The 27,276-nt window shown below is 40.0% G+C and overlaps 1 protein-coding gene across 1 annotated transcript in view; it reads left to right on the top strand.

Annotated features, from left to right (window-relative positions):
- Nucleotides 1–27,276, top strand: part of ITPR2 (inositol 1,4,5-trisphosphate receptor type 2) — a 589,478-nt gene that overhangs the window by 413,924 nt on the left and 148,278 nt on the right. Inside the window, exons 44-45 of the mRNA XM_027541575.1 lie at nucleotides 1,920–2,015; nucleotides 3,660–3,782. Coding sequence (XP_027397376.1) covers nucleotides 1,920–2,015; nucleotides 3,660–3,782 — 219 coding nt within the window. The remainder of the gene's footprint in view (nucleotides 1–1,919; nucleotides 2,016–3,659; nucleotides 3,783–27,276) is intronic.

The raw sequence follows: 27,276 nt of genomic DNA, 5'->3' as shown, positions 1-27,276 counted from the left end.
ATAAACATATAGATTATTTACAAATTCAGAACTATGGGGGGGGAACTCTAAATGATAGGGTATGACTTACTTGTATGAAAATATTCTTAGCTATTCAAATGAAAATCTGTTTTGAAAAAAGGGTCATTTAAAATTTCATTTATGTTACCTTTTCAAAATATGACAGTTGGATAGGTCAAGGTATGTGTAAAATAGAAAATGAATGAATTTGAATTGAAATATTTATAATATTTTACTAAGAGAGACAAGTGTATGTTTCTAAATAATCCATGAGGCTTTGTACATAATGGCCAATATGAGAACAACGTTTGTAAGACAGAATGATATAGTATACTGGCAAATTTTAGAAGGTGTAGGTAGGATGCTTTTAATTATAAATTCCCTGGAACATTATAGAGATGCCATATGAAAAAAATGTTAAGGTTTTATTATATATCATTTACTCTTTAATTACTTAAACAAGTATATTTTTAAGTGTATTTAACTATACTCATTTACTATATAATTTCATGAATTTTTTCATATATATATCTTGTCCCTTTTAATTTACGTTTCATAACTGACCTGGACTATAAATTGCTGAATTTTTAAAATAAGTAGGTTTTTTGTTGTTATTGTTACTGTTGTTGTTGGTTTTGTTTTGTTTTGTTTTTTGTCTAAGGACTCTAGCTTCTTTTGGAAGAGAATCCTTTATTAACACATAAAAATTGGATTTCTTAGCATATATAATCTCTTGAACTTCCAAATTGCTTCAGCTTTCAGTAGGCCATTTACAAGATTTCTGTTCCCCCAAGATAGTACGAAAAAGACTGGTTAGGAAAAACACCATATTGCCAATATTCTGAAATTGGATGCATTTTTAAGTTACTTTGTATTGGGCCTGCTGAGTGAAATTCATTAGAGCATACTGCTAGTGTTGCCAGGGTTTTAGCTTTTGATTATATTGGGTCAGTTCAGATTGCTCTAAAGGTGTAAGCTCTTCACTAACTCTAGAACCTTACTTTTTAAAAGACATGTTGTTTGTGTGGGATGCTGGATTATAAAAAGGGAATTTTAGGATTTGTGCAAATCTGTAGAAATTAAAAATGGAACATCATTCCAAATGTTGAGGATATTGTATTTTATGCTATAAGACTTTCTGTAACTGTGTGGTATCCATTTTGGATAATAAATTGGCTGAATCAGAAACATTTAAGATTTCTTCTATAGGTAAACATGTTTGAGATAATATATTTTTAAAACCAAATTAGGAAGCACCAAAGACAACATGAACTGTTTTTATTTCCTTTTAAACAAAAAATAGAAAATATTCTACAACCCTACTTGTTAAAATGTTATATTACCATGTAGGGAGTCTAAACTGTTATCAATAAATTTATATTTTGTTTCTAACTCATGAATTTAGAATTTTGTAAATTAATTCTCACTAAAAATTATTGATCAAATTTATTTAAGATTTTGATTTGCTATGAATTGATCTTTCATATTAAAAACAATTGTGTTAAATTCTAATGAACTATGTGCCATTTTTGTAAAATATGTCATTGATACTGGTTCACCTTACTGTCTTGTTAGGTTGTCTTTATAGAAAGGCCTACTTAGGAAATAGTGAAGAAAGATATGATTATATTTTAATGTATCATATATAAAGTCAATTTTGTGTTTAAAATGCCTTTATAGCAATATTTAAAATTTCCTTTGTAGCATATCTCAAATGATTCATTGCTTTTATTTTGTGTTGACAATAAAATAAAACATTCTCTTTTAAAATGTTAATAAGCTAACTGATGAAAAGTAGGAGTTTACAATTGTGCTTGATTTAAAAAATAGTCCTGATAATCTCAATTAAAACACATGCAGGGGATCCTTAATCCATGAAATAGACTTTTCATGTGCATCAACTCAATGTGTATCTTTAGAACAATGCCTCCAAGCTTTTGCTGGCCATCATGGAAAGCAGACATGACAGCGAGAATGCAGAAAGGATTCTTTTCAACATGAGACCCAGAGAACTGGTAAGAAAACTTTTCAAAGTCATGTCAGTAATGTGTAACCTAAAAGGGACAGTGGATAGTATACATGTCAGGGGGCTTCCCCTGATCTACCAAGACATGCTGGCACATCGCAACCTGCCATTACTGATACCTCAGAGGGCTTATGGACACAAAGGCCTGTGTGATTTGGGTCCTTATGACTTCATTGGTTTATCCACTCTAAATACTTTTCTTAACCAGCTTGTTACACTTGACTGAACTATCTGCAAATTATTTTTGCCCCCCAAAAAAGTTTGCTTTAGTTTGTGTATTAGGATACATGTGAGGAAGATAAATAAAAATGTTTGTAACCCTCAAAAATTATATTCACACCTCTTTCTGAAAATAAAAGCAAAATAAATATCTTTTGCAGTTGTCGTTAGTGAAACATGACACAGTGTTCAGCCTGGAGAAAATTGCATGGAGGCCTGATGGAAAATCCCCAGAGATCATTAGTGTTGTCTTCCTATTGGAGAGGTTATATTTTCCTCCTCACTGTGACATGGGAATTATGAAGAAATATCAGCATGCTTTAACAGCATCGCGTTTCAAAAGCATTGAGAACATTCTCAAACTGTATAGCCAGTCCCCTAATAACTAAGTCCTAGTTGTTTGAGTACCCCTGTTGGTGCTACGGGCAACTCTATGAAGACACTTTTAATGTGCAAGCAGGATAAGTTCATTGATGTGAAAGAGCATTTGCTACACGTTAGAACAAACTGTGGGCCCAGGAGGTACAAGGAAGGGATAGGGAAGCAATGTGTAATGTTAACAGGAAACATGGAAGGTTGGGAGAAGAGCAGAGAGGTAGGGAGGGTAGGGAAATATGACGTATGAAGGACCTCTTTTGCTCTTTTTAATAGTAAGGAACAGAGTGGAAGAATGCAGATAAAGAGAAAGATAATGCAATTTGATTTAACATATATTTAATGACAGCATAGTATCTGCAAGGCAGTGGGCTGGGAAGAGCAAGACACTCCCTCATCCTCATAGTTAAATGCGGGTGGTGAGTTATGTTTTCATTCAACAGCAACTCTGCACAATGGTCCTTTGAAAATACCATTTCCTTTATCTACAACACTATTGTCCCATCATCCACTTCCTCCCTGTGGCCCATCCTCAACCTCCTGCCTGAATTAATGCCCCTGCCCTGTGCTCACTGAGCGCTTCACACTTATTCCTGCTGCAGGCAGGACTGTTATGCTGGCCTCTTGTTGACTCTTCCACTGGATGGTAAGCTCCCTGTGGGCAGGAACTCTGTCATATCCACCACTGGGTCCTCAGGCAGAGGATGGTGTCTGTCCAGCACCATGTATTCTTGTTATTAGTGGACCCTTGATAAATAATGGATGCTTATCAGGGTTCCAAAGTCTAATTCATGGGAACTTTAGCACTGTCAGCGTTCAAAAATCAAGCCAAAATTTCCAAGGAAAACAGAGAATTTTGTAGGAAAATAATTCCATAATCATTTAAATAAAGGTTTCCAATGCCATTTTCATTTAGAATTCTTATATATTTTTCAAGTCTTAGGGGGCGTTCCAGTTTTTAATTATACCCCATAAACGAGGCAAATGCACGTTGTTTGTGGCATTTCAAATCTTGATGTTCCTTTTGGTTTTTTGATAGGTGGATGTGATGAAGAATGCCTATAATCAAGGATTGGAATGCGATCATGGGGATGATGAGGGCGGAGATGATGATGTTTCCCCAAAGGATGTTGGACACAATATCTATATCCTGGCCCATCAGGTATCACATTTTTTAATCTTTGTATTGTTTTGCTAATCTTATCAATCTCGTCTTATGTCATGGCTTGCTGTCAATACTTTCAAGATCTGGTCCTTCCATTTATTCAGCGCTTGTGTCCCTTGCTGAATCAAGAGAAGGAAAAGCTCCCAGAATGCCCCTAGGGCTCTGGTCAGAGCTAGTCCGCAAGAAAACAGTACTTGGTACCAAAAACTGGGTCAGCAAGGAGGAGAGAATCCCATGTCAGAGCCTGAGGAATAGGTATCCATGGCAACAGATGGAAGTCTGGAAGCAGAGAGGACAGAGGCCCCTGAGAAGACAGAGAGTGTAAAGGAAGGGATGCATTCAGGTCGAAACAGACTTCTGGCCTCTTTAAATTATAGGCTAGCGTATTTCCTGCAGAACCTGTAAAGTGACAGCCTCTAACTGTTTTTTACTGGACTTCTAAAAAATATGAAGCTAAATTCACATTCTTTCAAAGGAAAACCATTTCTATTTTGTGTTAGTATGAAAACAGGTGCTTGGTTAGTGTTATTTGACACATTTAGTTCTTTTAACCTGACGATCTATTTTAAACTTGCATCTTCTAATGCAGAGTTGTTTTAGAAATTAAAAAATTGAGATGTATGTATGTCCATTTGATTCTATCTATATCAATTCGGTTCAGTTGTTCAGTCATGTTCAGCTGTTTGCAACTCCATGGGATGCAGCATGCCAGGCTTCCCTGTCCATCACCAACTCCCAGAGCATGCTCAAACTCATGTCCATTGAGTTGGTGATGCCATCCAACCATCTCATCCTCTGTTGTCCCCTTCTCCTCCTGCCTTCAATCTTTCCCAGCATCAGGGTCTTTTCCAAGGAGTCAGTTCTTCACGTCATATAGTGATTATCTATATAGCTCTCACTTTTTTACAGAACAAAGTCTGAACTTCTAGACTGTCTTGCTAGTCATTTTCCCCCATTGACAATCTCTACCTTTTCTTGCTTCCCTGTATATCTTATCACGTAATTGAACAAACATTGGTAGATATAAATAAGACTCTGAATAGATTAACTTTCTATTTAAAAATTTTTTTCCAGTTTTATTGAGATGTAATAGACATACAGCACTGTGTAAGTTTAAGGTATTAAAAATTTCCTCTTTAGACGATTCTTACCCATCTCTGTCCTCATACATAACTGCCTAATGTATGTAACCTTGAGTATAATTTTTATAAAAAATTCAGAAAGGAGTCAAATTCTAAAAGATATTAATACAAGAAGCTGCAATAATTTTATAGTATAGGTGCACCATTGAGAAGATTTTTAGGTCTCTCACAGTATGTTCTCAGCCACATCCAACTCTTGGAACTCTATGGACTGTAGTCCATCAGGCTTCTCTGTCGGTGGGATTTTTCAGGCAAGAATACTGTAGTGGGTTGTTGTTCCCTTCTCCAGGGGATCTTTCCAACCCAGGGATCAAACCAGCATCACATCTCCTGCACACATCTCCTGCACTGTTTGTGGATTCTTTACCTGCTGAGCCATCAGGGAACCTTCTCACAGTATAGCAAAATTCATATATAGAACAGAAAAGGTCAGGGCAAATGGGTTATAGCTAGGAAGACGAGAGAATTTTAAGTATTGAGGAACTGAAAGCCAAGATGAAGAGATACACTGAAGAAAGTAGAACACAGAGATTTAAGATGCGGAAGAGGTATAGTTTTAGAGAGAAAGAAATTGGGTGACAGCAATTGAGTCAAGCCAGAGAAGGACTGTCCAGAGATTGAATGAGAGTAGAGAGGGAAAAAAGTCACAAACTGAGAATTAAAGTCATATTGGCTTCTACAACAAAGATGGAAATAGAGTGACACAGCACGTGTACATGAGCAAGAAGTTATTTCAGAAGCTGCAGCATTGTGGAAGGAAAACAACTAAAAAAGAGAAGAGCAGAGTGAGCAGTAATAAGTTTTAGAAGGAAGTCAGGGAGTACAGCCACCCATTGTGTTCTTTTGACTGAAAGCTAGCCTCGCTCTGCCTTTAAAGGTTATTCCGCTGCCTGAGCAAGCAGCTACATGAGCAAGATCTAACCATGTGTCTTTCAAGTTGGAAGTGAACAACCCGACCAGCCAACTCAGCCCTGAGAAAAACAGAAGAGTAGATGTTTGAGCCAGATTACCTCGAACCCATTGAGAAGACACTTAAAAATGTAATCTCATGTTACCAGTTTTGAGTAACAATAAAAATATTGTCAGGAAAGACCCATGTTAGGTCAGGGTCAGTTCACTTTTAAGCAGATTAAATACAAGAGTAGAGATTAGGTGTGTTTTTTGTTTTTTTTTTTTTTCCGGCCATACCACATGACGTGGGATGTGGGATCTCAGTTCCCTAACCCAGGAATCAAACCTGTGACCCCTGCATTGGAGCTCAGAGTTCTAACCACTGGACTTTCAGGGAAGTCTGAAGAATGCAGATTTTTTAGACAAGTTAAGGTAAATGTTGAAAAGAGTGGAAAATAAGAATAAAGAATACAAAAGCTACTCTTAGGTTGAAAGATAATGATTTAAATTATGAAAGAGGTTAAAAAAGAAGACAGCATAATATCAGTGGTTTTGATGGATTTGAGTTTATGAAAGTGCTCAGAGAGAAACAGGTTCAACGATGATGGTGGACTTGTCCAACCAGTGGGAATTCAGAACTACCTGTTAAAAAAAAATAACAAAGAGCTAAAAACTACTTACTGAAACGAAGAGATAATGGATATGAAAATGGCCTGAATGGATATCTAGAGGTTTCTGAATCTCCCCCAAACCAACATGTTAGAGAAGCAGTAGTATGCAGAGTGCGATGGTACAATATCTAGGCACATAGATAAAGCCAGACTTCAGGAAGAGGGAGACTGTCAGACTGAGTGAGGGAAGGAGATCTGGAATCCTTAAGGCCTTGTGATTAAATTAAGAGTGTAAACATGAAACGGGAGTCCACAGGAGTCTAGGACAGGAATGCAAGCTGTATGGAACAGTGTATGTAACCAACAGGGTAGTTAAGCAACAGCCTGCTCACTTTCTTACAATGACACCGGAAGTTGCTCCCTTGCCCCTTTATCCATGTGTGCTCTATGGGGTGGCTCCTCCCACTAGATTTAATGAAAAATTCAGTTTTCACTCAGAAGAGAGCCAACCTGTGCTCTTTTGATCTTTCCTCAAGTGACTTCCTTGTCTTTCTCTAGGCCAGGATATTGTACTGGTTTCTTAGGAGGCAGAGATGGTTGCTGAATTCCTTCCTTATGAATCTGTTGTGCAAATAGCCTCCACACTGAGGCACAAATGCCACAGACAGTGGTTGTAAGCCTTGCTTCAGAAGTAGCCATGTAGCTGAGCTCCAGGAGTCTTCTGGGGTCCAGGTTCAGCTGTATCCATTGTGAATGTGGAGTTGTTTGGGTCTGTCATGCTGATGACCGTGCAGATTGGTTTCTGCCTTTGCACAGTTCAGTGATTCCAAAACTGAGGTTCAGCTTCCTCCTTGTTTTACTATAATCATCTTTTGCACAGACAGTCTATTTTGGTGCCCTCAGACTTTCAATTTTTGTTGTTATTCTTTTCATGGTAGTTGGGTAGTTCTGCTTTTTCTACCATGACATCCTTTTTGGCCCTTCCTGTGGTTGGTGTTACCAGAAACAAATAATGCTTCTTGTAAGTGTCTTGTCTGATCTACATAGAACTATCAATACCTGAAAAAGGGAATTTCTTAAGTTCTAATACCATAGTGTCATGCAGAGTAATTTCCTTAAAATTCAGCTCTGTGTCCTTTTACATTTTCTGTCCTTCACATGCTCTTCTCGTGCATCTCTGCCTCCTCTCTCTGCTCTAGCTTTGGTCTTTTATATTCTACTTTCTTCATATTCCTTCTCTTTATTCCTGTCTTTCTATAAAACAGGCATTGCATGAAATCTAGAACAATGTTCAGTACTTTAGATAAGTTTAACATATATGAAGTCCTATTGTTTCTTTAGGGCTTCCCTGGTGGCTCAGATGGTAAAGAGTCTGCCTGCAATGCAGGAGATCTGGGTTCAAATCCTGGGTTGGGAAGATCCCCTGGAGAAGGGAATGGCTACCCACTCCAGTATTCTTGCCTAAAAAAAAATCCCATGGACAGAGGAGCCTGGAGGCCTGCAGTCCATGGGGTCACACAGAATCAGACACGACTGAGCGACTAACACACACACATTGTTTCTTTGATTCCATGTGGCAGTTCTGTTTTTATGAGACTTTATTTTACATTAATTTTATTTTCTTACCCAGTTTTATTAAGATATAATTGACACATATTGTGTAAGTTTAAGGTGTGAAGATGGAGAAGGCAGTGGCACCCCACTCCAGTACTCTTGCCTGGAAAATCCCGTGGATGGAGGAGCCTGGTGGGCTGTAGTCCATGGGGTCGTGAAGAGTCGGACACGACTGAGCGACTTCACTTTCACTTTTCACTTTCCTGCACTGGAGAAGGAAATGGCAACCTACTCCAGTGTTCTTGCCTGGAGAATCCCAGGGACCGGGGAGCCTGGTGGGCTGCCGTTTATGGGGTCACACAGAGTCGGACACGACTGAAGTGACTTAGCAGCTTAGCAGCAAGGTATGAAGTATGTTGATTTGATACATTAGTTAATACCCAGTTTAGTCACATGATTGTGATTTTTCTTTTGTGTTGAGAACATTTAAGATCAACTCTTTTTGCAACTTTCAGGTTTATGATACAATATCACTAACTCTAATAACTGGGCTATACATTAGATCCTCAGAATTTGTTAATCTTTCAACTGGGAGTTTGACTCCCATACTTCCCTTTTCCCTCACCTCCCAAACCCTGGTAAACACCACTTTGTCTCTGCTTCTCTGAGTTTGTCATGTGAGATTCCACATCTAAGTAATCTCATGCAGCATTTGTCCTTTTCTGTCTTACTTATTTCATTAAACATAGTGCTCTCAGAGTTCATCCAGGTTGTTGCAAAGAGAAAGATCTCCTTCTTGCTCGTGGTTGAATAAGATTCCATTGTATATCTATACTGGATCTTCTTTATCCATTCATTGATTGAAAGACAACTACATTGCTTCCATGTCTTGGCTATTGTGAATAATGCTGCAGTGAACACGTGAGACAGTTTCTTTCTGTACCTACTAGAATTGAGAAGCACATGGAGAAATGTGAAACGTAATGTGCCTTGCAGGATGCGGAGAAGTATTAGATAGCTTGCCTGTGGAAAGCAAAAATAACTCCTGGCTCTTAAGGCAAGAAAGAATGGATCACTTTAATTGGATATATGAAATTATTTTTAAATATAGGCTTTAAATTTTTTCATCATCATTTCCCCATGTCATTAAATAGTCTTTGAAAACACAGTTTTAATGTCTGCATAATTGTTCACCATTTTATTGCACCATAATTTATTTAATCATTTTTTATTGTTAGACATTTAGGCTTCTAATGTTTTTGATATTATAAATTATGCTATGATTAACATCCTCATACATTAATGTTTTTCTGCTGCACTGTTTCCCTAGGATAAATTCCAAGAAGTTTAATTACTAGGTTTCATGGTAGTAACTATTTTATGATTCTTGGTGCACATTATAAAATTGTTTCTCACCATGTGATGGTAATCAACTTACTGAATCCTAAAATTATTACCATTTAAATAAAGATTCACCAAGTTGAATAGTGTCAGGAACACAGTGGCCACTCAACACATTTGTTGAATAAATTAATGAGGTAGATGAAAAGGAATTTCACTTTAATCCACATCTTTTGGATTCCTAATAAAATGAATTATCTTTTAATATGTTACTTGGTCATTTCTATTTATTCTCTGAATTGCTTGAAAATGTGTCTGTCCATTCTTCAGTTGGGTTTCATTTTTTTCTTTGTGAATTTTAATTAAGGGTCAACAAATCTTACTCATAGTAGTTACATCTACTCCATCCTAGTTCATTTGCTTTCTAATGTTTTAATGATAATTTTTTCCACTACCTTGATATCTTTAAACACTCACCTAGATTTTCTTCTGGTATCTAGGAAATTCAGTTTTTGCTCTTAATTGTTTAATTTTTCCATGTCATAATGCAAGAATAATATAAAGCTACGTTCTTGTGCTAATTTATCTGTAAAGACATAGTCCAAGATTTAGTAATAACAGCAGTCTGGGAGGGCAGGGCTTCTAGTAATTACATGACCATGATGTATGTAGGACATTAGAGACCAGGGCCAAAACCCAAACCACCTTTAGGGCCAAGAAAAATGGGTGATGTCGGGGCAGGTGAGGCTGGGACTATCTGGTTATCTGGTGAGCTATTACTTACCTCTGTTGACTTTCCAGTTGGGATTGCAGGCACTAAATTTCCTATTCCTCCACTACTTCAAAATGTCTGAATTTTTAAATTTAAAACATTGTGAAATCTAATTTTAAAAAATTGACAACTCATTCAAAAATTTTAAAACCATCAAGCATGCCAACCAGAATTTACCAGCAGGCAGAATGCAACTGACGAACCATAGTTTGCCACTTGTGGGTTTGTTTAGTCACTCAGTCGTGTCCAACTCTTCGACCCCATGGACTGCAGCCTGAAAGGCTCCTCTGTCCGTGGGATTTTCCATGTGAGAATACCGGAATGGGTTACCACTTCCTTCTCCAGGGGATCTTCCTGGCCCAAGGATCAAACCCACATCTCCTGCATTAGTAGGTGGATTCTTTACCACTGAGCCACCAAGGAAGCCCACTTGTGGACGAAGGGATCTGAATTTCTCATTCAGTTTTTAATTCAATTATATGGTCTTTTTGAATGCTTTACCAGATGTCAGGCACTGCACTGGACACGAGGAATACAGCAGTGAGGGAAAGCAGCAAGAAATCAGTTCTCAAGGGACTTAGATTCTGACTGGTAGCAGTGATGAGTAGACAAACCAGAGAGAGCAGATAGTCATACAAGCTATGCAGTGAATGAGAAGAGAGTGGGATGAAAGACACTCAAAGGTCTATTGCAGAATGACTAATCAGGAGAGTTTTCTCTAGGGAGGTGAAATTGAAGCTAGATCTAGGTGAAAAAAGCAGAAGTCAGCAGTATGTAGTGGGGCAGTGTGGGGCGCATCCCAGAGATGTCTGGAAAGTGGCAATAAGCTTGGCATGTTTCCAGGAGTAGAAGACCTGTGTAGCTGGACCCTCACCCAGCTCCCAGCATTTAAACACTATACTGATTACAAACACTGCACCTGAGGCTCATTTATTATAAGATTATCATTCAGGAACATTTATTAATTAAGCACCTCTTTTTTTTTTTTTTTTTTTTTTGCTTTGCTGGATCTTCATTGCTGTGTGGACTTTTCTTTAGTGGCAGTGAGCAGGGGCTACTCTTGGTTGTGGTGCATGGACTTCTCGTTGTGGTGGCTTCTCTCGTTGCAGAGCACAGGCTCTCGGTTGCACAGGCTGCAGGAGTTGTGGCACGTGGGCTTGGTTGCCCTGCGGCATGTGGGATCTTCATGGACCAGAGATCAAACCTGTGTCCGCTGCATTGGCAGGCAGATTCGTAACTCCTGGACCACCATGGGCATCCCTTGGCCTTGCTTTTTCCCTCCTACTGAACATCTCGTATATCAGGCATCATTTTAGTTGCTCAGGTAGAACATGAATAAAGTTGCCATTAAAAAGCTCACAGTTAAGTGTGTGTTGGAGCGGGGAGAGCTAAGTTGCTTCAGTTATCTCCGACTCTGTGTGACCCTATGAATTGCAGACTGCCAAGCTCTTCTATCCATGGGATTCTGCAGGCAAGAATACTGGAGCAGATTGCCATGCCCTCCTCCAGGGGATCTTCCCAACTCAGGGATCAAACCTGTGTCTCCTACATCTATCTACATTGGCAGGCAGGTTCTTTACCACTAGCGCCACCTGGGAAGCCCTGGAGTGGAGAGAGGGAGACAGATAAATGATGATAATCTAACATACTTTTGTTAAAATGGAGGTATGTACAAGACACACTTCTCTTAAGTCAGGAGAGAATTCATGGAAGTGACACTTGAACTGAGTCTTGAGAAATAGGGGAATTGGAGAGAACATTCCAGCAGAGGCAACAACTTCTGCAAAAATACACCATAGACATTTTAGAGAAAGGAACTCCTTTGGGGAATATTGGTAAGGATTTGGTATGGTATCTACTTATGTCTTTATTTGAAATGAATTATAGTAATTTGAATTGAGTCAACATCTTTCATAACTGTAATGACCCTGATTGTAAGCATTTAACAAATGTTGCATGATTGAGTGAATGAATGAATAGGATACGATATACTCTAAAACTTTAATATTTTTAATGTAAGTATTGTAATTAAAAAACAAAGATATTTTCCTGTTCTCATTACCACAATCAAAATTAATGGTGTTGCCCCCCACTGGAGAATAAATCCTGTGCACAAACAGTTATTGTTTCTGTTGCTATGCTAAGTATTGTACCTAGCTATAGTAATACTCAACAAGAGTTTGGGAGAATAATGTTCTGCAAAAATTCATGCATGCTGATAGTGTTTTTATATAATACAGGTACTCTAATATTTATAGAATCCTGCAAAATTGACATTAGCATTCTCACAGTCAAGGATATTACTCAGCTACTGTGGACTTTCTTTTTAATTTTGTAGTTTATTCTTTACCAGTCATATCAGCAAACTCTACATAGACAGGACTCTATAATATCTTCCCTCATATCAGGAACTTTTCTTACTTTCATTCAGGATACCATCTTTCCTCTGAACTAGCAAAATATCTCTTCTTGTTTTTAAAATTCATTAATTATTACCTTAGTTCCTCTAAAGCTCAAATTGAAACCTGGTTACCCCATTTCCAGTGAACAGTGGTCTTTGTTTTGAGTTATGTCCACCGCCCCACCCCCATACTGCTTACATTCTTTCTCACTAGCTTATGCCATGTATAATTCTGGAATTGTTCTTTATTTCATGTATGTAGGTCTTGGCTACATTATTAGTAGCAGATTCGCAAAATCTGGGCACCCATGAAGCCTCATTTTAAAACTTTTTTTTTCAATGAAGACAACTATCTCAGGGAAAAATGCTTAGGTATTTAACCCCTCAAATAGGCTCCTGCATATCTTTCAACAAGCACCAAAGAATCTTTGGATTACTGCCTTTCATATGACCTCTCAGAGTTATAGTTAGTGGGAGCAGTAAAAAAAAAAAAAAGTGTACTCCAGGAAGTGGATTGTAATTGGACTTCTAATTGTTAGTTTAGTGTAAGGATCATCAGGTCAAGTTCAGTTGAAGCAATTATTTCTCTGCTTAAAATTTCATGGCTGGTAAACTTATATTTATTTCTGAGTTACATTATTAGAGCATCAGTCTGAATTCTAGGAATGTAGAAGCCCTTCGCTGTGTCTTCGGCCCCTCTTTAAAAATTTTTTTTTATTATTATTATTATTATGTACCTGTTTTTTGGCTGTGCTGTTTTCACTGGGCTTCCTTGGTGGCTCAGACAGTAAAGTGTCTGCCTGTAATGCCGGAGACCTGGGTTCAACCCTGGGACAGGAAGATCTCCTGGAGAAGGGAATGGCAACCCACTTCAGTATCCTTGCCTAGAGAATTAGGTGGACAGAGGAGTCTGGCGGGCTACAGTCCATGGGGTGGCAAGCGTTTCTCTAGTTGTAGCAAGCGGGGGCCACTATTTCATTGTGATGTGTGGCCTTCTCACTGCAGTGGCTTCTCTTATTCTGGAGCACGGGCTCTAGGGCACATGGACTTCAGTATTTGTGGCTCCCGGGCTCTCGAGCACAGGTTCGAATGCTGTGGTACACGGGCATAGCTGCTCTGCAGCACATGGGATCCTCCTGGGTCAGGACTCAAACCTGCATCTCCTGCACCGGTAGGCGGATTCTTTCCCTCTGAGCCACCAGGGAGGCCCTCTTTGGCTCCTCTTTAGGTCTGCTCTGATTTCAGCTATATTCTTGAATGCAAAGTCTATTAGTAGAGCTAGAGATACCAGGCAGGGCTGTTTCTATATATTTTTTCTCCATGCAGGGAAATACATACATCCCCTAGCATATTTTAACCTTTGAGTTATTACCTTGTCCCCAAGCAAAGCCAGTATCTCTTTTTTTTCCCTTCAGGGGTTAGAGGATTGTGGGAACTGCCATCCTGTTTCAAGGACTAGGGTGCTTTCTGTCATGCTGATGAAGTTTGTTATTAATTTGTCATTAATGAGTTGTTATTGCTCATTAATCTGTTTTTTTCCCTTAAAATTCTAATCTCACAGCTTGAGCTATCTTCATTTTAAGGGATATGCATATACATAACTCTTAAGTAGCTAAATTTTAATTTATACCAAAGTCATATGAAATGTATATATTGCTCAGATTACTTAAAATGTTTTCCCTAGAGATCTAGGCTGCTTCACCTCTCTGACACTTCTATTTTCTTATGCTAATATGTAGTCATCAGCATTGCTTCATTTTATTCATAGAAATAGAAGGATGGGCCTGTAATTGGATACATGACTTCCATCCTTAATATCTTTGAAGGAGTTTAACTAACTTAACAATTACTTCATCTTTATTATTGCCTGTAGTGCAGAGAGTAGAAAACACGGCTGGGTTTTCAACTCACAGTCATATGTTGGCTAGAATATGGTACAAACTGCTTAACTCGTATTCACCCTGAACTCTGTGTTCTCTCCATTTGCTGATTATGTCACTCAACTTCTCTGACTTCAGCTTTCTCTGGGGGGAAACAAAAAACAACAACATGAGTATCCATGAGCTATGTTTGCAAGGCAAACTTCCAGAGATTTATTGGACACTAACTAGTACAACAGAATGGGAAAGACTAGAGATCTCTTCAAGAAAATTAGCATACCAAGGGAACATCTCATGCAAAGATGGGCTCGATAAAGGACAGAAATGGGATGGACCTAACAGAAGCAGAAGATATTAAGAAGAAGAGGCAAGAATACAATGAAGAACTGTACAAAAAAGATCTTCATGACCCAGATAATCACGATGGTGTGATCACTCACCTAGAGCCAAACATCCTGGAATGTGAAGTCAAGTGGGCCTCAGAAAGCATCACTATGAACAAAGCTAGTGGAGGTGATGGAATTCCAGTTGAGCTATTTCAAATCCTGAAAAGTGATGCTGTGAAAGTGCTGCACTCAATATGCCATCAAATTTGGAAAACTCAGCAGTGGCCACAGGACTGGAAAAGGTCAGTTTTCATTCCAATCCCAAAGAAAGGCAATGCCAAAGAATGCTCAAACTCCTGCTCAGTTGCATTCATCTCACATGCTAGTAAAGTAACGCTCAAAATTCTCCAAGCCAGGCTTCAGCAATACATGAACTGTGAACTTCCAGATGTTCAAGCTGGTTTTAGTAAAGGCAGAGGAACCAGAGATCAAATAGCCAACATCTGCTGGATCATGGAAAAAGCAAGAGAGTTCCAGAAAAACATCTTATTTCTGCTTTATTGACTATGCCAAAGCCTTTGACTGTGTGGATCACAATAAACTGTGGAAAATTCTTCAAGAGATGGGAATACCAGACCACCTGACCTGCCTCTTGAGAAACCTATATGCAGGTCAGGAAGCAACAGTTAGAACTAGACATGGACCAACAGACTGGTCCAAATCAGAAAAGGAGTACATCAAGGCTATATACTGTCATCCTGCTTATTTAACTTCTATGCAGAGTACATCATGAGAAACGCTGGGCTGGAGGAAGCACAAGCTGGAATCAAGATTGCTGGGAGAAATATCAGTAACCTCAGAAATGCAGATGACACCACCCTTATGGCAGAAAGTGAAGAGAACTAAAAAGCCTCTTGATGAAAGTGAAAGAGGAGAGTGGAAAAAGTTGGCTTAGAGCTCAACATTCAGAAAATGAAGATCATGGCATCCGGTCCCATCACTTCATGGGAAATAGATGGGGAAACAGTGGAAACAGTGTCAGACTTTATTTTTGGGGGCTCCAAAATCACTGCAGATGGTGATTTCAGCCATGAAATTAAAAGACACGTACTCCTTGGAAGGAAAGTTATGACCAAACTAGACAGCATATTAAAAAGCAGAGACATTACTTTGCCAACAAGGGTCCATCTAGTCAAGGCTATGGTTTTTCCAGTGGTCACATATGGATGTGAGAGTTGGACTGTGAAGAAAGCTGAGCGCTGAAGAATTGATGCTTTTGAACTGTGGTGTTGGAGAAAACTCTTGAGAGTCCCTTGGACAGCAAGGAGATGCAACCAGTCCATCCTAAAGGAGATCAGTCCTGGGTGTTCATTGGAAAGACTGATGTTAAGGCTGAAACTCCAATACTTTGGCCACCTCATGTGAAGAGTTGACTCATTGGAAAAGACCCTGATGCTGGGAGGGTTTGGGGGCAGGGGGAGAAGGGGATGACAGAAGATGAGGTGGCTGGATGGCATCACCAACTCGATGGACATGAGTTTGGGTAAACTCTCGGAGTTGGTGATGGACAGGGAGGCCTGGCATGCTGCAATTAATGGGGTCGCAAAGAGTCGGACACGACTGAGCGACTGAACTGAACTGAACTGAACTAGAAGTAGTTGGACCGTAAAGACTCTTTTACTGAGTTATATTACGTTTTAAGTAATGTAACAGAGTAACTAACTGGACAGCAAGGAGATCAAACCAGTCAATCCTAAAGGAAATCAACGCTGAATATTCCTTGGAAGGACTGATGCTGAAGCTGAAGCTCCAATGCTTTTGCCACCTGATGCGAAGGACCGACTCATTAGAAAAGACCCTGATGCTGGGAAAGATTGAGGGCAGGAGGAGAAGGGGACGACAGAGGATGAGATGGTTGAATGGCATCATCAACTCAATGGACATGAGTTTGAGCAAACTCTGGGAGACGATGAAAGATGGGGAAACCAGGCGTGCTGCAGTCCATGGAGTCACAGAGTTGGACATGACTTAGCATCTGAACAAGAACAACAAAAATAAGCAGCTACTAGATATTTATGTATTTATTTTTACCTTACCTACTTATAAAAGGAATTTGAGGTTGAATAAGAAATGCACTTGTATAATTAGACTGTTAGAATATAAGATCAAAAGGCTTGAAAAGGAAAAGAATCAAAGTATGCTAAGTATCTTACCCAATATCCTTCTTGTCTATCAGTGGTAGTGCTTTGCTTCTTGGTAGTAACCAAGAGTGAAAAATAATGGGCAATACAAGTCATATCTATACTATTCATTTATGACCAACTTATTACTGTTATTTAATTCTAAAAGAAACATATACAAGGGCAGAAGACAGCATGGTAAACAATGTTTTCTAAACTGTTCTGCAGAACACACCAGAAAAAAAATGAACATAGCTGTTTTTAGTCTTGAGGGATAAATAATGATCTGTATTTTTGAGTTATAATCAAGAGTTGAATATAAATAAATGTGAAGCATGTACAACAGTCATTCTGAAAATAGGTATGTAAGGTCACTTCATAGAGAGACTTTCATATTGTAGAAACTTTCCAATATGTGAATTTAGTTGAAAATAGCTTTTTTAAATATCAAGAGGTTATTTTATCAAATAACAGAAAATACGCTTATCCTAATTGCCCAGCTACGTGAAAAACCTGCTGTTAGTCTTGGCAGATAGATATGTAGAAATGTAAGCAATTAAAGGAACTTTTTCTGAAAACTGAACATAATTGCAAGTTTTCTTGTCTCAAAGAAATAGGAAAACCAGGATCAGCTATTTTCTCACTACAGTAAAGATGTTTTTCTATGCTGCTATCATATGGCAGTTTGACATAAGAAAAAATATGTTGTTGTTGTTCAGTTGCTGTTGTGTCTGACGCTTTGCAATGTCTTGGACCATAGTCCTTGAGGCTCCTCTGTCCTCCACTTTATCCCTGCGTTTGCTCAGATTCACGCCTGTTGAGTTGGTGATGCTATCTAACCATCTCATCCTCTGCTACCCCCCTTTCCTTTTGCCTTCAATCTTTCCTAGCATCAGGGGAAAATATTACTAACTAATATCATTTTAAGCATTAATTTTTCAATGTTTCTTGGCAACCAAGGCATAGAAAGAAATATTTAAGTTACATGATAATATATAATGTAAAATAACACCCCACCCAGACCCAGACCCCCCCCAAAAAAAAACAAAGCCATATGATTTGATCATTAGTGAAGTACAACACTTCAATGTACCTGAGGCATATAGAAATTGATTGAGGGAACCTTCACTAATAGTATTAATTACTGGTCATATGATAGAAGTTTAGATTAATACAACTTTGCAATTTAAAAAGGCCTGTCAGATTCTAAATTTTAAAAAGTACTTAGCTGTATCCTGTTGCCATACAGCAAAGTAATAGAAGGCAATTGTATTTTCAGTAACAACTTTAACATTATATAAAGACTGGCAATTGTCTTCACAAATATTCCTACGTACACATCTAGCACCTGGACAGAGCCTGGTGCATCAGAAGTGCTCCATCAACTTTAAGGCTCATCAGATTTATTTTCATGACTTTAAATTCATTCTCAGTTCATTCTTAAGTCAATGTAAATTTATTGATCACATATTATCACCTGGTTATGCTCTCACCAAACAGATGCAGATTCCATGCTCAATGAGCCTGATCCCTGAGATCACATCACCAGTTCCTTTTGGGGAAGCTATTCTAGAGACACCAACTGTGCCACAGATGGAGATATCTGAGGGCATGACAGTGACATATAGTCTCTGCTCTCATGGAATTTACCCTTTATTACTGGGAGACATAAAGACAATCAAGGACTTCCCTGGTGGCAGCAAAGAATACACCTGCCAATGCAGGAGATGCAGGTTCAATCCCTGGGTTGGGAAGATCCTCTAGAGAAGGAAATGGCAATCCACAACAGTATTCCTGCCTGGGAGATCCCACAGAGGATCCTGGCGAGCTACAGTCCATGGAGTCACGAAAGAGTCAGACATGGCTGAGTGACTTAACAACAACCACATAAAGACGATCACAGCATAGCAGCCCTGTGGACAGTATGTCCCTGGGATGCTCTGGGATCTCAGGTTAGGAGTGTGCACAGGAAAGTGAATGTGTGGCTGAGACAGAGAGGGAGAGAAAGTCAGAGGAACAGAGACAGCGCTTTCCCCCTGCTCGATCATTTGCTCAGCATTCAAGCAGGCAAATCAGCTTCTCTAAAAAAACCCCTAGCCCACTGACCCGTAGCTCTGCTCCCTTTTTTAGCAAAACGATCAGAAGTTGTATACAATTGCTACCTCCATTTCCTCTTTCTATTCTCTCTGAAATCCCTCCCTGTCAGGCTTTCCTCCTGACCATGCCACCAGGACAGCTCCTAACGAGGTCACCAGTGACTGCCACCTGAATAATTGAATGGTTTGTCCTCAGTCTCCATCATATTTCTCCTGTCACTAACATTTGACACACTGGGATGCTGTCTTCTTGAAATACTTAGCTTTCTTGCTGCACAGTTTTCTACTCTTTCTGCCTTCTTCCCAGCACTGGTTCCTATTCCTCTCCCGTTTCTATGAGAAGGAGAGTTCCAGGACCCATTCCACGGCTCTGGTTTTCTCAGCGGACACTCAGATGGTCTCATTCTGTCACGTGACTTTAAACACCAGATGCACCATAATCAACTCCCAGTTTATATCTTCAACCTGAATCTCTCCTCTCAACACCAGATTTGTACATCCAGCTGCTTAAGGTCTTCATTTGAATGTCTTTTTAGGCATCTTGTGCGTGTGTCCTCAGTCACTCAGTTTTCTCCGACTCTTAGCCACTCCATGGACTGTAGCCCACCAGGCTCCTCTGTCCATGTAGTTTTCCACTAAGAATACTGGAGTGGGTTGCCATTTCCTTCTCCAGGGGATCTTCCTGACCCAGATATCAAAACCTTGTCTTTTACATCTCCTGCATTGACAGGTGGGTTCTTCACCACTGTGCCACCCAGGAAGTCTGCATCTGAATGTCTTTTTAGGCATCTCACACTTAACATATTTGTAATGAAACTCTTGATTCTGCCACAGTCTTTTTAACTTAGACACAGACCCAGACGGTAAAAACATTAGTTTTATTTTATTCTTGAATGCGTTGCCCAGTGCACAGGACTATGATACAGTAAATACTTTGATTGAGTGATTAAATGAGTGACTATTACAGTTAACAAGTGCCACAGATGACTAGAAAGGGAAGCGCTTAGCATTGGTGTTACTGAGGAGGGCTTTGTGGAGGGGCTAACATTTTATTTTACTTTTAAAAATAATTATTTATTTAGCTGTATGGGATCTTCAGTTGCGTCATGGAAACTCTTAGATGTGGCATGTGGGATCTAGTTCCCTGACCAGGGATTGAACCCAAGGCCCCTCCATCGGGAGCTCGGAGTCTTAGCCAATGGACCATCAGGGATTCCCAAGGGGGCTAACATATTAGATAAACCTTAAGATTTGTTTTCTTCAGTCGCTAAGTTACGTCCGACTCTTTGAGACTCCATAGACTACAGCACGCCAGTCTTCCCTGTCCTTCACCATTTCCCAGAGTTGGTCAGACTCATGTCCATTGAGTTGATGATGCCATCCAACCATCTCTTCCTCTGTTTCCCCCTTCTTCTCCTGCCTTCAGTCTTTCCCAGAATCAGGATCTTTTCTACTGAATTGGCTCTTCACATCAGATGGCCAAAGTACTGGAACTTCAGCTTCAGCATCCGTCCTTTCAATGAATATTCAAGGTTAATTTCCTTTAGGATTGACTGGTTTGATCTTGTTTTCCAAGGGACTTTCAAGAGTGTTCTCCAGAACCACACTTCAAAAGCATCAATTCTTTGGTGCTCAGCCTCCCTTATGGTCCGACTCTCACATCCATACATGACTACTGGAAAAACCATAGCTTTGACTGTATGGACCTTTATAGGCAAAATGATATCTCTGCATTTTAATACTGTCTAGATTTGTCATAGCTTTTCTTCCAAGGAGCAAGTGTCTTTTAATTTCATGGCTTCAGTCACTGTCCCCAGTGACAGGATGCCATGATCTTAGTTTTTTGAATGTTGAGTTTTAAGCCAGCTTTTCACCCTCATCTTTAACCTTCATCAAGAGGCTCTGATAAGATTTAGATAAGCAGAGAAAAGAGAGGAAGGCATTTCCATCACAGGGAAGAAATGAGCAGAGGAACCAGAAGTAGTCATCATGATATGTGTATGGAAGTGAGGAGCTCTGGGACATTAGGAGATAGAGCAGCACTGTACAGATGTAGAGGCAGCGGTTGAGGGACATACCTTACGAAATTCTGGAGGGTTTTAAGTGCCAAAAAATAATTCCGTTGGTATTGAAATCAACTGAAATTGATTTGTTGATTCAGTTGATTATTGAAATATAGTGTAAGTGTCTACTAAATTCTTCCTTAGGATACTTGGTTCTTATTTATGTTGCCATAAAATTAATGAGACGTTAAGGATTTTGTTGAATGCTAAACACAATAACACAGAGACAAATGGCACAGAACTTGGCTTTAAATATATCCACCAACTCAAAAGCATTATTACAAGTCTCCAAAAGATATTTTAATGACTGTACTTTTATTTCACGTGCTAATTTATTCCCTGAGAGTATTAAGCAAGTATTTAAAGACAGATCAATTAGATACAAACCCATGAGAAAATATAATTAGTAAACACAGAAGCCAATATAAAAACACGAATGTCCTAGCACAAGGAGTATCCTGAATGTATGTGTTGGTGTGTATGTACTTTCATGTATCTGCCTATGTTTATTGGTTAACTTGTTTTTCCAGCTCAAACGTAAATGAAGAAAGGTTAACATATAGCTGACACTTTATTTCCAGGACACATTGTAGAAGTATGAGATGGGATGGGCTGTCAGGACAGAAGGATCTACTTTAGGCTTTTAATCAATAGATCCAGTGGTAGAATATTAAGGTGGAATATGAGAATAGTTCTTTTCTGATTTAGTAGCCGAGAGGCTTCTGTAGGTATGTTGAGTATTACTAGTAATGCCTTTGTGTTTTGTGGCTGTTGGTGCATTTGGAGTTTTAGAATTACTTACAGAGGCACAAAAAAGTAAAAGACCACAGTGACAAAATAATGCTAGAAGATAAACTGTTGAACTAAAATGTCAAGTTTCAGAAAGGAAAGTAGTTACCCTCAGCCAGACCGAAAAAGTCCCCCTTCTACATCACAACCAAGTAGTTGTTTGAGATTATAAGAAGGGGAAACTTCTGTAAAGTCCCCTGTTGGGATTTATGTAATCAATGAAGTAATATCAACTCTAGAGGTATAAAGCTCTTTGGTTCCAAAGATACCTTTTCAGCTGGTAAAGAATCCTCCTGCAATGCAGGAGACCTGGGTTCGATCCCTGCGTTGGGAAGATCCCCTGGAGGAGGGAACGGCTACCCACCCCAGTATTCTGGCCTGGAGAATTCCATGGACTGTATAGTCCATAGGATCTCAAAGAGTCGGACACGACTGAGCGACTCTCACTTCACTATGTGTCTATCTCTCTCTCTGATTTTGTCTGCTCTATGAGACCTGCAAAGTATTGGCAAGTTTTTTGGTTTTGTTCTTTTACTTTTATAGGTAACTTTTGGCAAAGGGCTACCTAGTAAATAGTTTAGGCTGGTTTTCAGTTATACAGTTTCTACTGGAAACATTAACTTACTAGTCTAGTGCCAAACCAGCCTGTGTTAAAATGAGACTTCATTGATGAAAACAGATGTTAGGCCAGATTTGACCCACAAACCAGAGTTTGCCAAACTCTGCTTTAGAGGATCTGTAGAACCTTCACAGTCTGAAGTTTCTCACATTTGAAAAATCTCTATGAGTCAGAAGTGATAGGTCATTTATTTTTCATCTCTATATTTATAACATTTAATTCACTTTGTTTATGAGTGTAACACACAGGCATACACATACCACAGAGAGACATACACTTAGAATCTGCCTGGATAAAAGTGAAGTCACTCTGCATTGCTGAGATCCTGATTTCAGCCTTCTATGAACAGTGGAAGCCTGATGCTACTAACCCATTGCCTGGGCAGTGTGTGCTGAATCATTAGATTGAGAGTATGAATGAATCAAGTTATGAATGAATGAATGAAACAGGGGTGTGGATGAATCAAGTAGAACAGAAGCAGAAGAGCGGAGCGTGGGGGCACAATACTTGGAATGACACAGACCTAGGGGTAGAGGTGAGAGGGCAAACTAAAGAAACTGCTAGCTGGGGGAAAGGTAATATTTCCATCTCCAAACTGGGGAAACATTGTGTATGGTACTGATGAACCAGGGTAGGAATAGAGACAGAGACAGAGAAAATGGTCTTGTGGACACAAGAGGGGAAGGGCAGGGTGGGACAGATCGAGAGAGTAGCATTGACGTATTTAAAACAGATCGCTAGTGGGAAGTTGCTGTGTAGCATAGGGAGATTGAACTCAGGGCTCTGTGATGATCTAGAGATGTGGGATGGGACTGGCCGGGAGGGAGGTAGGAGAGGGAGGGGAAACACACATACATATAGCAGCTTCATTTTGTTGTACAACAGAAACTTAACACAACACTGTGAAGGTGTTATATTCTAATTAAATTTAAAAAGTGGAGGTCAGAGCTTTGGTTATCACACTGTAGTGTGCATCAGCTCCTTGACCCTGTCCCCAGAGACTTTGATTGACTAAGTCTGGGGTGGAGCCCGCAACTGCCTCTTATCCTGGGTATTTTTATTCAAGTTGTCCACAGGCTAGACATTCGCCCTTGCCAGCTTCCTTCCCTAATTGTCCCAGAGCCTGGTCACCTGACCCAGATCCAGCCTCTTCTAATCTGTTTCCTGTCCCTCTCCTTTTGAAATTTCTACCTTTGTGCTATCAAACTAATCTGATTATCACCTAATTTTCTTTTACATGAAATTAAAAGAATTAACCTGGGTGATTTATCCACAGAAAGAATCTTTTTTAAAAAAATTTACATCAGAACAAAAACCGTAACTTTCTCCTCCTGGGCATGGATTCTTAGATTCCCCCATGGCTATGTGAGAATCCTAAGCCTCACCGTGCTTTGCATATAAAATTCCTAAGGACCAAACAAGAAGAGAAGGCCGGACAGCTGGGGCACAACGTGGGAGAGGGCCAGGGATGAGGCTGGGGACATAGGCAGGGTCAGTCAAGGACACCTGGAGAGCTTCCCAAGGGGGTTGACCTTTAGCATCGTCTATATGCAGACTCCACTCCGCTTCTGGGAATGGCGTGAGGAGAACGGGATGATGGGAGATAACTGCGAGGTGTAGAGTTGGTGGCTGGGTAAGATGGGATATAGAGACGACTAGGGGGTAGGACGGGGGGGGAAGGAAGCTTGGTTCTGGACCTCTGGTATTTGAGGAATTTGTGAGACATTGGGTCACAGGTATATAACCTGCAGTTTATTATATGTACCTGATTCTTAGGAAAGAGACCTGGGCTTGGAACATGGATGGACAGAGATAGTAGTATATAGATGCTATTTGAATTGGTGGGCATAGATGAGATTTCTCAGGAAAAACAGTTGGAATGAGAGGAGAAAAAGATTAGGAATGAAATGCTTTATTTAAAAAAAAATTTTTTTAATTAATTTGGCTGTGGCAGGTCTTAGTTGTGGCACAGTGGATCTTCTTTTATGCAAACTCTCTAGTTATGGTGTGTGCGGGCTCAGCAGTTACAGCACGCAGGCTAGTTGCCTCAAGGCATGTGGGATCTTTGTTCCCGGACCAGGGATCAAACCTGCATCTCTGCACTGGAAGGCGAATTCTTAACCACTGGACCACGAGGGAAGTCCCAACAATGGAGCACTTTACAGGAAAGGAGGAGAAGGAGAAACATGTAGGTTGAGAATGAGAGGTCTGAGCAAATGGGGCATGAAAGCAAAATAGGAGAGAGACTCACAAAGGAGCAGGGGACCAGGGACTCATGCGAACTCAGTATGTAAGTGTTAATCGATCAGTCGTGTCTGACTCTTTTCGACCCCATGGACTGTTGCCCACCAGGCTTCTCTGTCCATGAAATTCTCTAGGCAAGAATACTGGATTGGGTAGGCATTCTCTTATCCAGGAGATCTTCCCAACTAAGGGATCGAACCCAGGTCTCCTGCATTGCAGGCAGAGTCTTTACCATCTGAACCCAAGTGCAGCCCTAAATCCCGACAGGGTTTGGCACTTAGATAACCAACAGCCTCACTAAGGGCAATCCATACTGAGTGGTGGGGGCCCCCAACAGACAGCAGTGAGCAGAAAGGGCTATAAGGTTAGTACTAAAAAGTGGATTCATTCTGGGTGCATATTAGAGAAGGAGTGGTTCAGAGCCGCTTAGCCAGTATATCCTCTTCTGATCCCTGTCTTAAGCATAATGAAAGTGAAATATCCCTTCTAAATCTTTGAGGGGAGGCAGGATGAGATAAACACTGGTGGCATTACAACTCAAATTTTCTCATTGTCACTGAGCAGCTTTTATACCCTCAACACACGGCAGTTGCTCTTTAGACGAAGTGGGTGTGTATGTGTGTGTGTGTTTTGTTTAACATGCCCATCTCAGATTTCCGAAGCCTCCTCAAATAGGTTTGTCTCTGCTCTTAGCACAGTGGCATTATCCAGAAGCACTGCCAGGAAAGGGCTAAGAGGAAATACGGATTCCTGTTTGCAAAAGCAGATCTTTAGCTGCCAGACAAGGCATTTATTTCAACTGGTACCCACCCTGCGTGGTGCACTGCGGTTCCCAGATGGTAACTCACGTGATGAGATAGCAGCGACAGTGCTAATTAAATGTCAGTGAGCTCAGGAGCTGCAGCAAGGCCTTCAGGCTCAGATTGCTGAGACAGAAGTAGGAAGGAGAAGTGCATCAGCCTTCCTGAGGCTCATTAGAGTTGGGGAGGGCTCAAATTCAGACAGTTGCTGGATTCAGATCCTAAATGGACACTGCAAGAGGGCCCACAAATGAACTCCAAAAGGAATAAACAAACATTAGTCTACATTGTTTTAACAGAAAACACATCCTTTGGCAGGTTTTCCTTGACATCATCCATCACCCCCATTTGATTGACTGTAAATTGAATTTAGCTTGTTCTTTTTTAAAAAAACATTTTTTTTTAATTGTGAAAGGCTATGCTTCATTTAATAGGTCTTTGTTGGTTATCCATTTTAAATATAGCAGTGTGTACATGATCTTCCTAAAGTCCCTAACTATCCCAACCCCCCAACAACCATAAGTTTGTTTTCTGTGAGTCTCTTTCTATTTTGTAAGTAAGTTCATCTATATCATTTCTTTTTAGATTCCACATAAAAAGGATGTCATATGATATTTCTCCTTCTGTCTGACTTACTTCACTCAGTATGACACTGTTTAGGTCCATCCATGTGGCTGCAAATGGCATTATTTCATTCTTTTTAATGGCTGAGTAATATTCCATTGTATATATGTGCTACATGTTCTTTATTCCTCTGTCAATGGACATTTAGATTGCTTCCATGTCTTGGCTATTGTAAACAGTGCTGCAATGAACACTGGAGTGCATATATCCTTCTGGTTCATGTTTTTCTCTGGATATATGCCCAGGAGTGAGATTGGAGGGTTATATTGAGGGCAGGAGAAGGGGGCGACAGAGGATGAGATGCTTGGATAGCATCATCAACTCAATGGACATGAGTCTGAGCAAACTCCAGGAGATAGTGAAGGACAGGGAAGGCTGGCGTGCTGCAGTCCATGGGGTCGCAAAAAGTTGCACACACCTGAGCGACCGAACAACAACATGGTAGCTCTACTTTCAGTCTTTCAAGAACCTCCATACTGTTCTCTGTAGCGACTGTACCAGTGTACATTCTCGCCAACAGTACAGGAGGGACCCCTTCTTTTCACACCCTCTCCATCATTTATTGTTGTGCATTTTTTGAGGATAGCCATTCTGACCGGTATGAGATGATGTCTAATTGTAGTTTTGATTTGCATTTATGTACTAACTTGCGATGTTAAACATCTTTTCATGTGCCCATTGCCCATCTCTATGTCCTCTTTGGAGAAATGTCTGTTCAGGTCTTCTGCCCATTTTTTGAGTGAGTTGTTTGTTTTGATGCTGTTAAGCGTCATGAACTGTTTGTAAATTTTGGAGAGTAATCCCTTATCGGTCACATCATTTGCAAATATTTTTTCCGATCTGTGGGTTTTCTTTTCATTTTGTTTATTGTTTCCTTTGCTCTGCAAAGACATTTAAGCTGATCCAATTTGTATATTTTTGCTTTTATTTTGCTTTTATTTCCATTGTTCTGGGAGATGAATGGAAAGTTGACCACTTCCACAGTTCAGCATTGATGCAGAGGAAGGGAGAAGTCTTCCAAAGTAATAAACACTCAGCATATCCAGGAAAGATGAGTGCTGAGGCTGCAGGTGGTGACAGGCAACCAGGCTCTATCCTGCTTCTCCTGGGGGCTCAGACGTTTTCTTTTCTTGTGTGTCACGGTCTGCATTGCAGTTC

This window comes from Bos indicus x Bos taurus, chromosome 5, assembly GCF_003369695.1.
Source record: "Bos indicus x Bos taurus breed Angus x Brahman F1 hybrid chromosome 5, Bos_hybrid_MaternalHap_v2.0, whole genome shotgun sequence".
Lineage (NCBI taxonomy): Eukaryota > Metazoa > Chordata > Mammalia > Artiodactyla > Bovidae > Bos > Bos indicus x Bos taurus.
This window is presented reverse-complemented; position numbering and strand designations above follow the sequence as displayed.